Source organism: Callorhinchus milii, unplaced genomic scaffold (genome assembly GCF_018977255.1).
Source record: "Callorhinchus milii isolate IMCB2004 unplaced genomic scaffold, IMCB_Cmil_1.0 Scaffold11, whole genome shotgun sequence".
In the NCBI taxonomy this organism is placed as follows: Eukaryota; Metazoa; Chordata; class Chondrichthyes; order Chimaeriformes; family Callorhinchidae; genus Callorhinchus; species Callorhinchus milii.
In genome coordinates, this window is record NW_024704752.1 from 14,930,833 (window position 1) to 14,947,736 (window position 16,904).

Sequence of the window (16,904 nt, forward strand, 5' to 3'; positions counted from 1 at the left end):
GGCAATATTAGAAACTAAATTTAAGGTTGAAATTGCTAAAGAGTGCACAGCGATCGTTCTCTCAGCGCTAATGGATGATCCGGTTGGCTGATTTCTTCCAGTCCTTGTATTTACTCCCGTGACATTCCTCGGCTTTATAAACTCTGTAACATTCCATTCTGTTTTGAGCTCGGAGTTCGGGATTTTTGATGTCCTCGGTCATGCTATTTGGAAACCAGCCTCTCTCTCTATCGTGTAAACGTTCTCCAAATATCCAGCCTGAAAAATAAAATGGGAAAACCGAGACTTACTAACCAACGACCATTCTACCAACACCAATTCAGTTTTACATTTTTAGCTACTTCCACGTACGTATGCTTCCTACCGTTACATAGGTGAATAAAATATAACTTACTTTTATTTGCTGCTATATAACTGAATACAAGTCACTGTCACTGTGAATGAATAGGATATTTTTCCATTTCAGGTGCTATTGTCAAATTCAAGGGCTTCCACATTACAGCACATTCAGATAAATTCTTTATAATGTCCCAAAATGTATCTTATAACAGCAATTCTTACACCTCTAAATAACATTAGTATGTTAATAATAATAATCCTTGCATTTGATGTAGCGGCTTATCAAGTCACCAAGACGTCTCAAAGCGCTTTACAGAATATATTGTAAAGTGAATCAACTGTATATTTTGTGACTGAAACACGGCAGCCAATTGCGCACAGCAGTGCCCCACAACAGTCATGGGTTGAGTGACCAAATTATTATTATTTTTTTTTAAAAATTATTTATTTATTTTGAAGGGATTATTACCCCCGGAAAAGTAATCCGCCAATTGACTAACAACATCATGATAATCCACGGCACCATTTGTTTTCTCACAATGCTGAAACACACAAGGATTCGGTACTGCAGATAACCAACAATGCAATAATTTGTGACCGAAATGAAGGCTTACCATCTGGTGTTGAATCTACAACACTGAGGATATCTGCGGGTTCTAACGTGAGCTCATCAGGCTGCCGTGCTGCGTATCGCTGGATGCACTGTACCTGGGCACAATCTAGTGAAGAGCAAATAACAATTCATCCATTTGCATCGAAAAAGCAACACTTGAAGTATTAATGGTTGACGACTGCATTCTTACAGAATTCAGCTTGTCCCCCCCCAAAGAAGCATAATACAAACAACTCCCGTTAACCTGCTCTGTGTGTTCCACGTAACAAATCTGTTGCTCTGGGGTAAGTGGTGTTCTGCACATTCAGATTTTTTTTTCCAAATTTGTCCCTGTACACTTAACAATAATTGTAGTTGATAAATACGATCAGATTATAGCAAGATTATGTGCGGCAAATTTGTGAAATTTTGGAATGAATAATAATAATCCTTGCAATTGATATAGCGCCTTATCACGTCTTTGAGACGTCTCAAAGTGGTTCACAGAACATACTGTGAAGTGAATTGACCATATATTTTGTGGATGAAACGAATAGCTGTAATCGGACATCCTCCCGACCTGAAAGGTGCTATACAAGTGTAATTTGTTGTTGTTGTAATCAATGTATTTGCTATATGGACCACATTGAGCAGAAAAATCCACGCTTTCAATAATAATAGATTTTATCTACAAGTACCCACAGTCAGAGTTTGATGTGAGGGAGGAGGACTCAAGTTAAGTTTACATATATTTTTATTTTGTTACGAGGCCTTAATCTAACTGCCAAAAACAAATCTCAGAAAGTGAGCCGCTATCAGATAACTGAATCAACATCAAGGAATGACCAGCAATGCTGTCACTGCAGAATAATACAGATAATGTTTTCCACCATGTTATTTTCTTGAAACAGCCTTATGGAAATATGTCATTATTTGTCCATTACTGCACTGGACAATTATGCTAAAAATCGAGTTTTTGACTTCCAGGTGAAGACTAGATGTTTGTCTGGAGGATTGGAAAGGAAGAATTTTTGTGCACCCTTTTTACTTGTTTCCCCAAGTGCTATTGATCTGAGAGCTCAAGCAGGCGAGTGAAACAGTGGGGATTTACATGGAGAAAAGAATAGATGGACAGAATAATTCTAGTTAAGAAGACCTCCACCGATGCCGCACTATTTATGGGATTGGAATAAATGAGTGTATAAGATCTTACCTTCATGCAGGGAACTGGGAGATAAATACTTCATCCTCGGATTTGGTTCAAGCACCTTGATCCAACGTTTCTTCTCCGTCCTTCAAAATAAGTACATTCAATGTTAAAATAAATGAAGCAACTTGAGAAGCAAGACAGTGCTTCATTTAAGGACTTGAAATAATATTTCACTTTGCCGAATGAATCATCTTTGCGTTCTTGGTGCAATAATAAACACCTTTTTAGGCAATGCGACCTCTATATTTCAGGACCAACTTCTTTACAAAGGCCAATCGCCATTCATTTGTTGTTTAACTGGTTCTTATAGTAACTCATAGATTTGACAAAATACTTACACTGATTTTGCTCTCAACATATACTGGATCTCTTTCTCACGGTAGTTTTCTAAGATCCGCAGTGTGAACATATTAGCAAGTGTCTGACCCTGGTCCTCCAGATCTTGGGTGCGGAGGAGTCCTCGACGAGCATGGTCAAAGACTTGGTATTTACTAAAACGGAAATGTCACAGTCAGCAACCACCACACTATAGTGCGATGGTCGCTGACCATCACTACTCAATGTAAATCTGCTGCATTTTAGTTTAGAATATACTTCCTTCATATCACCAATGGCTTCCACAAAGACTCACTCAGATATCTTCTTGGTTATTAGAAAAAGATCATTGAACAGAAACAGGTAGACTGGTGTGAACAGCTTCTTGGTCCGAAACGTTCGTGTTTTCCTTCTTCCTGACATGTGCTCCACTTCACCTTCTTTCAGTAGCCACCGGCATCGGGTGATGATTGGCACAGCCTAGGATAAGGACTGGGTTAATGCAATCTCTCACATCACATTAGAACCAAAATCGCCAATCAATCTTTCGATAAATCTTTAATGACACTATCTTTCCAGAAGCCATGGAACTTCCTAGTGACAACGGTATTCAAAGCTGTGAACCACTGTGCCCTTTGTAATACCTTTCTATATGCTGAAATGTGAATGGATTTTTTTAAAATTATAATTTTCAGTATTTCTTTTGTTCATTTCTCCTGGTCTAAAAGTGTATATTTCAGTTCTTAGCAGCTTTCTGACTGTGATATACGGCACTGTAAAAGGTGCCTTATTTACAGATTTATCTATGCAGCCATAAAATTGACAAGCATCGGGTGTTTCTATTCGCACCTCGACTTTAAACGTTACTGTCTTCTCAAAGCTGATCAGATCCTCAGTTCTTCTCATTTTTTTCACACGTTCGTTACACTCTTTGATAATCTACAATATGGAGAAATTATTATTATTAATAAACCAATTCTTGGAAGCAATGATCGGTCAAAACACAGAAAGTTAAAAGTGTAATTTAGCTCTTCCCTTGTTGCATCTCTATGTAGCATGGCATTTAACCTATAGTTCTGCATAATAGGGATTTTATTTGGATACCAAGTAGTAGCACTCTCGCCTCTGGGTTTGACTCCCACGTTCACAATTGAAATCACGTAGTTTAAGCTGACACTCCAATGCAATGCTGTGTTACATTGTTGGAGGCGCCGTCCTTCATATGAGACATTAAACCGAGGTTCCATTGGTCTGTTCTGGTGGACGTTAAAGATCCCATGGCACTACTCGAAAAGAGAAGGCAGTTTCTCCCGGTGTCCTGGCCAACAATCCCCCAAATAAAATTGATCACTCACTCCAAGACTACTTGTGGGACACTGCTGTGTGCAAAACTGTCTACCGCATTTCACTCAAAAAATACAGTCAATCAACTTTACATCCTGTGAAGGGTTTTGAGACTGACGACCTGATAAGGCGCTTTATCAAATGCAAGGATTATTATTATCAAGTCTAGTAAGGAATGTTTACTAACAATAACTGAATATAGCATGTTTCTGACAGTTTTTATAGTTAAGATTTTGTGGGAGTTTCATTCCTCTACAACTTGAAGCATCACAGAGGCCGCTGAATAATTGCAATGCATTGAAAGCTCACTTTCAAAAGCTCACTTCACAACACCAGATGGCTTTTCAGTCTAAAAAAAAGCCGGCTTCTGGGTCACTAGGTCACAGCGTTTGCACTATGTACAGAAAGTGATGTTGCTAGTGATATGATGACCCTGAATTTGGCCAAATTTTTAGCACTCGAAATATTGGGTAACATTTTGAAACAATCTGCCATTCTGCTGGGTGCATTTTAGTTTTAGTGTTAGGACATTCTATCACCTTGTTAAAAGGTCCACCTATTTGCAGTATAGATGGTGGCAAAAAATGGCAATGAAAGAACAAGTATATCAAACATAAATGTGATACCTTTTCAAGTTCTCTGTGTGCTTTAATGGATGTCAATTCCATCACTGATCCTTCCTTGGCTTTTTTCAAGATATTCTGTAGAATGAAATGTAAAGACTCAAATGTCACACAGACACTTTCATCATACATAAGTGATCGCATAGCTAACAATGAAAGATTGAAAAGTTTGTCTGAAATAATACATTACCTGTACCAGCAGCTTCAAGCGTGTTATTCTTTGAAACGGCAGAATAATAAAGGAAGGGAATAATAATCCTTTACACTTGGGGTCTTGCTCCAACTCAGCCATCACTGTACTTAACGCAGGATTGTTCTCACTTTTTAAAAAAACAGGAAAGTTAACAGTTGAGAAACAGTTCTGAAGAATCTCAATTGAACTCGGACTTGAAGTTCAAATTATCCTTTACTTTCTTCCTTTCGATGCTGTTAAAATCGTATGAATATCAGGCTGGGCTTGATGTCTATATACTTCAAGCACTACGTTGATGTTTATCACTAGGAGTGTTTGAGTACACTTTCTCTAATTGCCATTCTGTTGACTCTTTTGGACTTTTACTCCAATCACAGTAAGTAATTGCCTTTGATTACCCTCCTTCCCCCCTGCCCTCCACCTTCCCGATCCCCAGCTTGAATCCGAAACAATGACCGAGTCAGAAGCACCTTGGGACATCCTCCCGACGTGAAAGGTGCTATACAAATGTAGTGTTGTTGTTGTTGTAATAGACTGGTTTCAGAGAGCGAACGAGGTTGGAATAAGCCTATTTGAGTCATTCCAGGCAGGGAGTAAGGGGAATTCAAGGCATAGGCACATAAAATGTATATTGCAAGGAGTTCTGTCCCGGGTGATAACATCTTCTGATGCTATTAAATTGTACTCCAGATAACTCAGGCATGGCATAATTTACCTACTACTGTACCAGCCAATTCAGAAAGAGAAATGTAAAGCAAACCTACATGGCTCGTCTGTAAGCGGTCTCCTGATAGCTCTGATTTGTGACATATGAAATATACACATGGAAGTAATTGTTGGTATGCTCATATACAATATCACAGACATCGTTGATGACAATGTTCTCTTCGAAACGCTGCTCCAGGGACTGAAGGAATCTGCAAATAAAATAACTGGAGAATGATTCAGTTGTGTTTGTCGTTTCAAAATAATGCAATGGTCTATAAAGTGTCTATTTTTTTCCCTTTGCAGCAATATAAAGAATTTGGATATTTCTTTACAAAAAATGCGGCATAACTGGGAGTAAGTGAGAGGCGTACATGACTATACAGAGATTTGTTTATACATCATGATATACTCTGAAGTGAAACTAAGTAAGATTAACTCTAAATGAGAAGAATGATCCCAAACCGCAAGTTTGACAACACGTTTGTTTTAAAATGAACAGGTTTGAATTTCCACCCCTTACCTTTCACTAGCTGCCTTGATTTCAAGGATGTTGGAGAAAATATGATGTTTGTCAGTGCCGCTGAGCATGCTATTCAACTTCTGTGATTCCATGAAGTGAGATATCAGGATCCCCAGACTCTTGTAGTAAGATGCCTCAGAGGTGCAGAGTTCAAACATTAACTTGAAGAAAACATATTGAGTGATTAAGAAAACACTGCTCCACAACTAAATCACTTAGAATTGGCAATGAACAACAACAAAATTACATTGGTTTCAGTGGTTTCAGACCCGAGCTGGGGGTCGGGATCGTGGAGGGTTGGGGGGCAGGGGGGAAAGGAGGATGACTGAAGGCACGGTCAAAGTGGAGGATCTTGAGACGGGTCTTGAAGGAGGCAAGGGATAATATAAAATACATTATATACAGTATTAGGACTTCTACATTAATTTGTCGTTGGAATATTAGATGTTCCATCTTTTCTTGTTTGAACACATTTCGGTACACAAACCCAATAAGGTGCCATATTGAATTTACATTGGGCTTTGGGAGTCTCAGTGTTAAACAGGAATATTTCTAAGAAAGCACTAAGATGTGCTTTACTTCTGGCAATAAGTATGCCTGGAATTACATCAACCAAAAGGTCTCCAATTCAGACAGCATGAAGCTGCTTCTCTGAGACCATCAGGACCACGCTACTTTGGGAATCAAACTGCAGTGGAAACCTCTTCTGCGAACAGTACAACTATGAACGTTTGGTAAAGAAGAACATCTATAGTATGTAACCAATAGAAGCCATTTATAGAACCACATAATTGCCCCTTTAATGGGAGCAGGAAAGGAATGAATTGCGCACAGGACTATAAAAGATACATCTCTTTCCTTTGTTCCTCCTTCTTACCTCCTGGAGTTTAATTTCATTCGGACTGAGGCTGCTCAATATCTTGCTGTTCCTTACTTTTTCTGTATACTGCCATAAGTTCATACCCTGGCCATTAGTTCTCTGGTTGAGGTTGTCTGGCTGCTTTGCTGCTGCAGTGATGGTGCCAGTGTCAACTTTCGGAGGCTTATCTTCATTTGTAAACTCTCCTGTGTCCTGCATTCGTCTCGTCTGAATTTCCTGAAACGTACTTTTTTCGCAATATTCCTGGTACAGCAGTTCTAGGACAACACAATTTTTTTAAGAAACATTTCACAGATAATATGAATGAATCTGATCATTTAAAAGAGAGAAATCTATCACAAAGCTCTTTGACGTACCCATGCTATTTCAAAAAGATGAACAGAACCTGGCTGTTTTTTCCCCCTCCCTAGCCCAAAGCACTGAAGCTAATCTTAGCTTACTTATCATCCTTACTGATGTCCATCTGAGATCAACTAACTCAATCTATTTTAGACAATATTAATGATCACGCTCCTTTAAATTACATTGGAGATAACAGTGATTCAAAGAGAGTGATTATCTCAGTACCGTACCTATGTGTTGGATTGTACTCTTCCTATTCATTAATTCAAATCGGGAAATAATTGATGAAGAATCTCCATTCTGTTTTGATCTTGTTGGAGAAAATCTAAAATAAGAGAAACAGATGTTCAGTAGATCACATGGAAATTATATCCAGATAGTTGCTATTTAAATAACAGTGTGATGATGTGCTCATTCTCACTTTGGGAGTAAAATTCCTTTTGCCATTAGAAATGATAAAGTAAACTTATAGCAGCAAGAGGAATTGCTCACTCGATAGATTCTAAAAAACATATTCCTGCAAACTATACTTTCATTTCTCAGATTAAGTTTCTGTAATGTTGCATCTCCAAGGTTTGATGTCTTTCATTCTCTTCCAACATTTTTGCACCAATCTGTGTCACTAATGCCTTCCACGTGGGCAGGTTTTATGAAATAATAAATCACAGGTGCAAAATTTAATTTGTGCTTTAAAGCAACTTTCAGCATTCTATTAGCCAATATTTGTAGAATATGTGTAGAATCCACACTGTACAGTGGGTGAATGTTTTACGATGGAACATTTGTCACATGGTGCACCCATTGTGAGGATCACATATTATGGAATAGTATAAAATAGGACAGATAGCATAAAACTCTCTTTACAGTGAATCTTTCTCCCACCTTCAGAAAAACACCCATAACTGTAAGTGGAGCAGCACATTTCAAACTTCAGTCATCCTTATGTTTTTGCTCATTAAGATGCATAATTTGGGGAAGTTAATGGTAGTCATTACTACCATTAATAGTGTAATGGTTACACTATTAACCATAATAGTGGTTATGGTTGAATGCTGTGGAATCAACACACTTAGGAAAGAGATGCAAGCTCCCTAAATAATATTAATTTTGCAGTTTTCTAGCCACAAACTCACCCGTCTGAGCTGTCCTTGTCTTGAACATACAATCTGGAGTTTCTCTCAAAATTGACAATACTAGCATCCGGATTCTTACAGCGAGTTTCCTCTTTGAGAGAACAGGATCCAAGATCACTAGCCAGAGATCCCGCATCAGCAACATGGCTTGGAGATAGAAGGGAACTGGTTGCTTTTTTCAGAACATATGCTGAATTATTTGCCGGCTGACCACCATATTGCCTTTGTGAGTGATTCTCCTTTTGCACCACCCTCTGTCCTGAAACTTGTACGGAGCCTTGCTGACTGGCCTGTCTAACACTGACTCCGCTGCTCCAGTGCTCAAGTCCTGTGTTCTGTGCCATCGCTGATCTGTCCCTAAGAAAACAAAACCACAAATCTTAAAAGTTTAAAATTTTTCCACAAATCTTAAAAAATCTTAAAAGTGCCTTTTTAAACTTCTGCCATAACAACTCACGCTTACACAACACTTACACATTGTTAGGCACCTCAAAGGGATTCACAGATGCAGAGTAGAAGCCGTACAATTTAAAGTAAATCTTAGGTTTCAACAGTAAAAATACTTTTCATTTTGAAATAATTTTTAATTCCTTGTTATCTTGTTCTAAAACACCAACTGGAAGGACGTACTTGTGACTCACCTATTGGGAAAAATACTTGTTCTTGTTTTGTCAAAGCGCTCCAGGACGCAACCCAGCATGAAGGGCGCTATATAAATGCAAGTTGTTGTTGTTGTTACAGCTGATCAGTGGGTTTCATGGGTTCTGGGGCTGGAGCTAGATACTGTACATTCAAACAGTCGTTCTACTTGTCTGAAATGGGGAAGCTTCAGGAAAGCCAACTACAATCTGCAGTTTGTTGAACTCCGAAGACCTCTCACACAGAATTGCAGTCAGTGTGCTGCAAGCTGTTATCAACAGTGTTTAACATAGTCTTAACCAGAGAACTATTTTACACATTGCTTTCTTCGATCCAAGCCATCTCTCCACTGTCAAACTGGGTTGCCAATCGATGGAAAATCTGCTCAACTTTAAATCCGTCACGGTTAATGCAACAGATTAAAAGTATGAACTGCTCAGCAAACCACTGCATTATTGTTAAGGTAAAAATAGACACATTAGCTATGTACAACATCTTAAGTCATTTTGTGGCAATCTCTCTCTCTCTCTCAGTCAAAGGCGCCATCATACACTTAGGAAGATGTTATCACATAACTACCAACTGTTGATGAACAAAATGACTTATTCTGAAATCCACAATGACTTATTCTGTTGGTTAACAGAGTCCGCCAATTCCCCTCCCAGAGGCGTTATCAATATTCAATAAGACACAGTTGCTTCTACAAAAGTTATTTAGGACATTGATTATTTAGGACAACTTTGCTCAGACCTGCTCCCTCAGCATGATTTACTTGTTCCGCTTAAGGTAGTGCTCTGCACGGCAGCAAGTTTAGCTGCTTTGATGACTTGTGTGGATAATGGATTACCTATTATGTCCATTTTATCAAAGTTCACTAAACTTGGCAGCGCATGAATCACTAACTTCAAAAGTACAATGGGGACATATTCAAAATATAAAATAAGAAGTTACGGTTAGCTTCCTCTGTTTGCTATCAAGCCTTTAGCAGCTAAGAAACCTTCCTTGCAAATTGAACATTTCTGATTATAACAATGATAACCCAGTGAAGAGTTAAATCACGCTTTACAGAAAATTTATGATTGGAGGTTGATATTAATATTTTGATATTAATGATTAAAACAGAAAGTGCGATATATAGCATAAACTGCAATGGTTCAAATAATCAAACTTTATGGTTTGATAGATGTCGTACTAACAGCGAAAGCTCTCCTCTGTTAATAAACATTAAATATTTGAAACGCAGCATGGGTTTTTATATTTGTCAATATCAAGAAACATTTGCAGGGGATTACCTGCACCACCAGAAAAAAATATCTTTTTTTGAAACCATTCTGGTAAGATCCTTAAGTTGGAAGATTTGTGGATTTCAGAACATATCATTTTGCTAAACATTTAATTTTGAAAAACACAGCACTCACATCACAACTAGACGCAGTCAAACACGAGCCTTTTAATCTTCTGATAGATTGGTCATTTGTTCTATAATTGCCTGAATTTTCTTCTTGCACATTTCACATTCAAGTGTTTTATTGTTCTTACCATACATTCTTGTTGGGTAATGAAGATCTCTGATGGAGCAGTCGAGATTCATGGGGGACTTTCCAGCAGGGCCCTGATGTTTTAGTATCAAAATCCACATCTATTGCTCTTTCTCGTGTCCCATCATTTCTTATGATGCTGTTGCTAACTAATAGAAGAAAGCACAGAAGAACATAGGAACATAGGAAGAGGAGGAGGCCATTCAGCTCTTTGAGCCTGTTCCACCATTTAATCAGATCATGGCTGATCTGCATCTCAACTAATCCTTTCAATTCCAATTTCCTGCTTTCTCCCCATAGCTCTTAATACCTCCACCAGAGAAAATAGCTTCTCTGTATCTATCCTTTCAAATCCCTTTATCATCTTAAATACCTCAATCACCCCTCAACCTTCTAAACTCAAGGGAATACAATCCAAGTTTACGCAGCCTTTCTTCGTGACTTAACCTTTTCAGGGCCAATATATCTTTCCTGAGGTGTGGTGCCCAAAACTGAACGCAGTCTCCAGATGGGGTCTGACTAACTCTCTAATACAGCTGAAGCATAAATTCTTCCCCTTTGTATTCCAGCCCTTTGAGATAAAGACCAATATTCAATTTGCCTTTATGATTACTTTAAGAGATTGAACACATCTTTTATATGGAGCTGGTAACTGAAGCAGATACTAACTCCATCAAGTACCGTTTAGTGCAATGTCACTTTTCTTTACAATACCGTTCCCATCAGGACATTCACAGGGAGGCTACAAATGACAAGTTGTGCTTAAGAGACATTTTCGCCCACAAAATACACAGTCAATCCACTTTACAGTAGCACTTTGAGATGTCTCGTTGACATGATTAAGCGCTTTATCAAATGCAAGGATTATTATTATTAATAATCATAAAACTTCTCATCACTTAATAAAGGTTAGCACCAAGAAAGCTAATACTTTAAATGGTTTTGCCATCATTAACTGTATTCTTTTTATGGTAATTGGCAAAGCAATATCCTCAGAACTATCCTAATTATCCTTATCCACAGAATTTTTCTAATCATTTCCTCAAGCTTATTCCTGTCGCTACTCCATTTATGTTTCATTGTCATTTCTGTTTCCATTGTATGCCTTCGTGCCCTTTCCCCATTCGCTCTGGATACATGTCCATTTAATTGAAGCCTCAGCCAATCTACCTCACCTTCTCCCAAGTGTGTCACATATTTGTTTTTATACTTTTACTGACTCATTCTGTACTGTATATATCGAGACTTCTTTAAGCACTTGTTTTCTCCGGACGTGAAAGGTGCCATACTAATTTAATTTGTTCTTGTTTCCAGCAGCGCCCCAACACACACTCTGAAATCCCCAAGCCTTGGCTCTTGCCAACCTGTACCTAAAACTTTCCAGAATTAGGTAAGCAGGATGCATCCCTCCAGGGAGAGAGTACACATTCCACTGTAGGTTGGCTGTATAGAATTCTCAGTTTGATTTGGATACTCTGCTTCAAGTCATTTTTGTCCAGATCCTTTCTACATTTAGCTCTCAGTGCTGCACGTCAGTGTTGCCATAAGAACTGCGTTATGCAGTGCTATTATATATTTTTCTTGCCCAGAATAATCAGGTACCTTTCCAGACTAATCAATTTTCCAATCTATTTTTCTAAATCTGTTGGCCTATTTAGGTGGAAGTTAAAGATTATTTGATAAGAGGAGCTTCTCCCAGTGACCTGGACAACCGACCCCCAGATAAAATTGGATCCTTCTCTCATGGCTGTGCACAAATTCACTGCTGCAGTTAGCACAAAAATACACAATCGGTACAATCTGCAGTAAATCGCGTAAACACTTAGAGACGACTCAAAGATGTGATAAGGAGCTATAAGAAGCGCAAAGGATCATTATTTTATTAATGCAGAATCCAGACCTGGATGTAACTTTTACAAGTGCATGTGTTATATTATCGTATTTCTTCCTGTCATATTCCTAATGTATAAAGCCAAAGATCACCGATAAAGTGTAAAATTGTCTTGTGACAAACTCTGACATTCCCTCTGGAAGCTGTTTTTTTTCACATTTGTGAGGGGTAAAACAGCAAATTAAGACAAAATGCAAAGATTTTCCAAAATCATACAGCATCATATACTTTTTAAGACCTGGATTTTTAGGCTACAATCATGAGATATTATGGGCCCCCAATGCTGATTTCTCTGAATGGTCCCCAATTAATGCTCAAATAATATGTAGATAAAGCTGTAAAAAGGGCATATGGGATACTAGACTTTATAAATAGGGGCATAGAGTACAAGAGTCAGGAGGTTATGATTAACCTATATAAAATACTGGTTTGGCCTCAGTTAGAATACTGCGCCCAGTTCTGGGCACCACACTATAGGAAGGATGTTAAGGCATTGGAAAGGGTGCAAAGGAGATTTACAAGAATGGTACCAGGAATGAGGGACCGTGATTATGAGGAAAGGCTAGAGAGGCGAGGATTATTTTCATTGGAGCAGAGAAGGTTACGAGACCTGATAGAGGTTTTCAAAATCATGAGGGCATTTGATAGATTCGAAAGGGAAAAACTGTTTCCACTGGTGGGTGTGTCGGTGACTCGAGGTCACAGATTCAAAATAGTATCTAAAAGAAGCCGAGGGGAGGTGAGAAGAAATGCTGCAGTATAAAATATCAATGTCAAATATCCCCATTACAACTTGAATACTTTTCAACTGAATAACCAAATCATAATCTTAAGAGCTGAATTGTTTTTAAATTGCATGAAAACAAAAATGTTTATTCAGTTGGTTAGGTAGCATTACTAACCAGAATAAGTTGAATCCCGTTAACCCATCCAAGACCTGAGCAGCAGATGAATTTTTTATTCAATCTTATAGACACATAGCCTAGAGTGACCAACAAAATCATTTGCATTTCTTGGAATATTATCTGATAGTATGTTATCAGAGATCATTTCCACTGAGCTTTAGATTGAAGATACAGATTCAGGGCATTAAAACGTTGTTTGAGGTCAAAATGTTGTCAAGTCTTTTTCTATGCTTGCAAATTTGGCAAAACAGAAGCACGAACATCAACGCATGCATTTGTATCACAAAATAATTATTTCATTTCATGTATATATGGCATTGTCACAGTGACAACCAAATATAGCTGTTCTACTTTGACCAGAGACTAAGAGAGTGACTCTAAACACTGTCAACTTTTGACAACAAGAAATAGACCACATAGACCACACGATCAGTGTCCATTTTTTACTTTTAACTACTAAGCCGACTACATAATTGTTATTAACAGGTTGATCATCAGGGTATATCCATCAGATACCTATGTACATCTCAGTGACTTACTGCCTGTCTTTCTTGGTGCTGATTCAGACTGACCCTGCCTCAGTCGCTTTCTCCTCATCGAACGGTAGAAGAAAGAGTTCCTTCGTATCGGAATCTGCTGATTTCCTTCCTGCTCTGAATCATTGGTGTCGCACTGATTGGGATCAGAATGCTGATTTGCATTATGAGCATCATCCATTTTCACTGCTCCACTCTGCTGCACACTGCTCCTACTGCCTGACGTCCTGTCAAGTTGATGCTTCTCTTTGCTCTGTCACACCATACTGGGTCCTCTTATTAAACAGAAAGAGATCTGTAATCCACCGGATGTTCCAGAATCTTTTATTCCAAGAATGCTCACATTGCTACTACTTTACCTGAAATGAAAAGAATTGTCAGAAACAGCTATTGAAACAGTTTTGCTAACCAGACATTAATTCATCACCATGGTAACTATTGGTACGATTACAAAAGAGGTATGATAAGTAGGGTTGAGTTTCAATCCAATGGCAGTTTCTGAAGCTGCTCCTTTGCCCAGTTTCCTTCAATCACTCTACATTTTCAAGTTTGCTTTTGAATTCAGGAAATTCAGCACATATTTCAGCTTTTTTTTAAAGTATTACATATATCTTCAAGTACTTAGTCTTCAAATTTTGTTCACTCTAGCGTCAAATGTTTCCCATACATCATATATTTGTTTAAATGGATTTTAAACAATTTTGCGATCAACTTAAGTAGAGGTGGTGTCACTCAGTCCTTCGCTCTTGTTTAGAGATCTCCAGGTTCAGCAATTTCCATGTACACTTGGAAATTGAATATCAAAAAAAAATTGGTCACTTCAATCCATGACTCTTTGTGGGACACTGCTGTGCGCAATTGGCTGCCACGTTTCGCCCACAAAAATGCAGTCAATTCTCTTTACAGTATATTCTGTGAGACGTCAAGAAGAAGTGAAAAGCACTCCATCAAATGCAAGGATTATTATTATATTATCAGCATCAAAGTCAAGCACTGTTTGCTTTCAAAATTGAGATACAACTCCACACCTGATTTTCACTCAGTAGATTTAACTCACGAAGGACTCTAAGATAGAACTACAGGGTTGTATATTGAGTGGTGATTGCTTTAGTACTCTGCCATCTCAGTAATTTTTTTTAAAAAAAACAAGTTTTAGTTTTCATTAATAATGCACCACCATTCAAATGAATACACTTCTTCCATTACCTAGACAGCTGATATTAAGCCAATTCAACATGACAGTTTCCTCGAGGGCTTTTAGGCCACTTCATCGAATGAAAAGTACATTGGAAACATTCCGTTGTAATGTATGCATTTTGACATCACTACCCCACCCATATATTTACAACCTGTAGAGTTGTTAGGCTAACAGTCAAGACAAGGTCAGGAGCGATGCCTTTCAAATGACACAACATACCCAGATTGGGAGTGCTACAAATATGGATAATGAACAGACTGTGCCATTACTTGCATTACTTTCACTACCACTATTGATTGAAGTCATTTGGTGAATGCAAATTATTTGTCACTACGCTGGCGGATCACTGAAATTATAGGTTATTCAATGAAACCTGACAAAAAGTTGATTTGGAAAGCTCCATTGAAAGGCCCAGTAAAACTAAGGGTGCTTGGAAACAATAAGTTGATTTTAATTTTACACAACGACGCAAAGAGTAAATTGATTCACATTACATAACTAGAGGTGCTACAGCTTATACCATTTTAACTGTAAAGTTGTTATAGACCAGGTGGTCCACAATGGGTTCAAAGTGATTTTTAAATCTTAACAAATGTCAATTATTCTGATCTATTTGAATTGTAAATGATTTTTTTGGATTGATCTGGTCTGCTGATGCTACTTCTGCCCCTTACAAGTTAGTATAGCTGTAGATAACTCTAAACTCTATTGCATTTCCAAACGAAATAGAATTTGCATCTAATCATTCGATGGTACAGAAATATTAGTCCACCGATGAGATCCACCAAAGACAGCACCTCCAACAATACAACACCCTCCCACTACGCTTGATCAAGATTGGTTTTGTAAGAACTACTATGTAAAACGACTCAAACATTTTAGTCTGGGTTATCTAAGCGTTCCAAACATGCCTGGCTCTGCAAATTCACTACATACTTGCAGTGTTTGTATTGCCACACCTGCATGAGGAAAGGTATTCTAGTTGCAGCTGAAAGAAATCCGTGTCAATGTGCAAAAGAAATACAATGATGGGGAGTATTTCCTCCCTGGAAAAGATTAGAAAGAAGCAAAATTAGGAATGATTTATACGACGCAAAAATGTTCACATTAGAATATAGAATGAGGCAGGAAGGAGATAACTAGGAATTAGTTAGGAATTAACCAGGAACAGTTGTTCCCATACAATCAGGCCCTGCCCAGCAACCATAGCTTGAAAATATTTGTTGTGGGTTCGTCCAAAATAAATGCTTTTTTCTTGTGCTTAATAGCCCACCCTTTCTACCACCACATATAAAAATCTGAAAGTAACTTGGGAACTTGCTGTTTGTTACAAGTATATATTTAGCTAATAGTAACAGTTATAAATGTACCTTTTTACTGAAGCAAATTTTACAGGCCATCTACCTGACTATTGCTACATAAATTCTCACATAAAATAAATCAAGTTTGACATGCAGATAAAAAAGTGAAAAACTTACATTACAGTTGACAATAACCAGACACCTATCTGCATTGTTAAGATAACACATAATTCAGNTTTTTTTAAATAACTGTTACACATATCTATCTGCAAGTACTTACACAGTCTTCAAATATTCACTCCAGTAAGAAATACGTTTTCCATACACAAGGTAATTGTTTAAATAGATTTTAAACTGTTTTTGATCAACTTAAGTACAGGTGGTGTCACTCAGTCCTTTGCCCTTGTTAAGAGATCTCGAGGTAGGTAAGTCAATTCCGTGTGCACTTCCTGGCCTCATTGAATATCAAAGTCCAGCAATGTTTACCTTCACTGGCAAAGTATTAACCCCTTGCGATCACTTCACTTGTAATGTTTGTGCGCTCATTTATAAAAATAACAAAACTATCAGCATAATTTTTCCTGAAATTGTACACTGCGTTTGTACAGATTTGTAGCGGAGAAGGGCATTTGTTGTTGGTTCCTCCAAAAAAGTGTGGCCTCACTTTTTTGTGAGCCCAGGCTGTAACTTAATTGGG

General features: G+C 38.0%; 1 protein-coding gene across 6 annotated transcripts; it reads right to left on the reverse strand.

The window, feature by feature from the left end:
• Positions 1-64: 64 nt before the first annotated feature.
• ngef (neuronal guanine nucleotide exchange factor) lies at positions 65-16,624 on the reverse strand. Of its 6 annotated transcripts, none has more exons than XM_007887773.2 (16): positions 16,488-16,624; positions 13,712-13,983; positions 10,378-10,525; positions 8,200-8,556; positions 7,297-7,391; positions 6,722-6,981; positions 5,845-6,005; positions 5,381-5,533; positions 4,614-4,743; positions 4,427-4,501; positions 3,306-3,395; positions 2,773-2,936; positions 2,480-2,632; positions 2,145-2,224; positions 954-1,058; positions 65-258 (listed from the first exon to the last, which is right to left on the reverse strand). In XM_007887773.2, exons 2-16 carry the CDS (start codon positions 13,887-13,889, stop codon positions 68-70), a joined length of 2,340 nt encoding a protein of 779 aa, XP_007885964.2. In that variant the 5' UTR covers positions 13,890-13,983; positions 16,488-16,624; the 3' UTR covers positions 65-67. The 6 variants fall into 6 exon arrangements, with proteins under 6 accessions (XP_007885964.2, XP_007885941.2, XP_007885971.2 ...); XM_007887750.2 differs by having other exon boundaries at positions 13,712-14,067; XM_007887780.2 differs by lacking the exon at positions 16,488-16,624 and adding an exon at positions 15,843-15,902.
• Between the last annotated feature and the right edge of the window lie 280 nt (positions 16,625-16,904).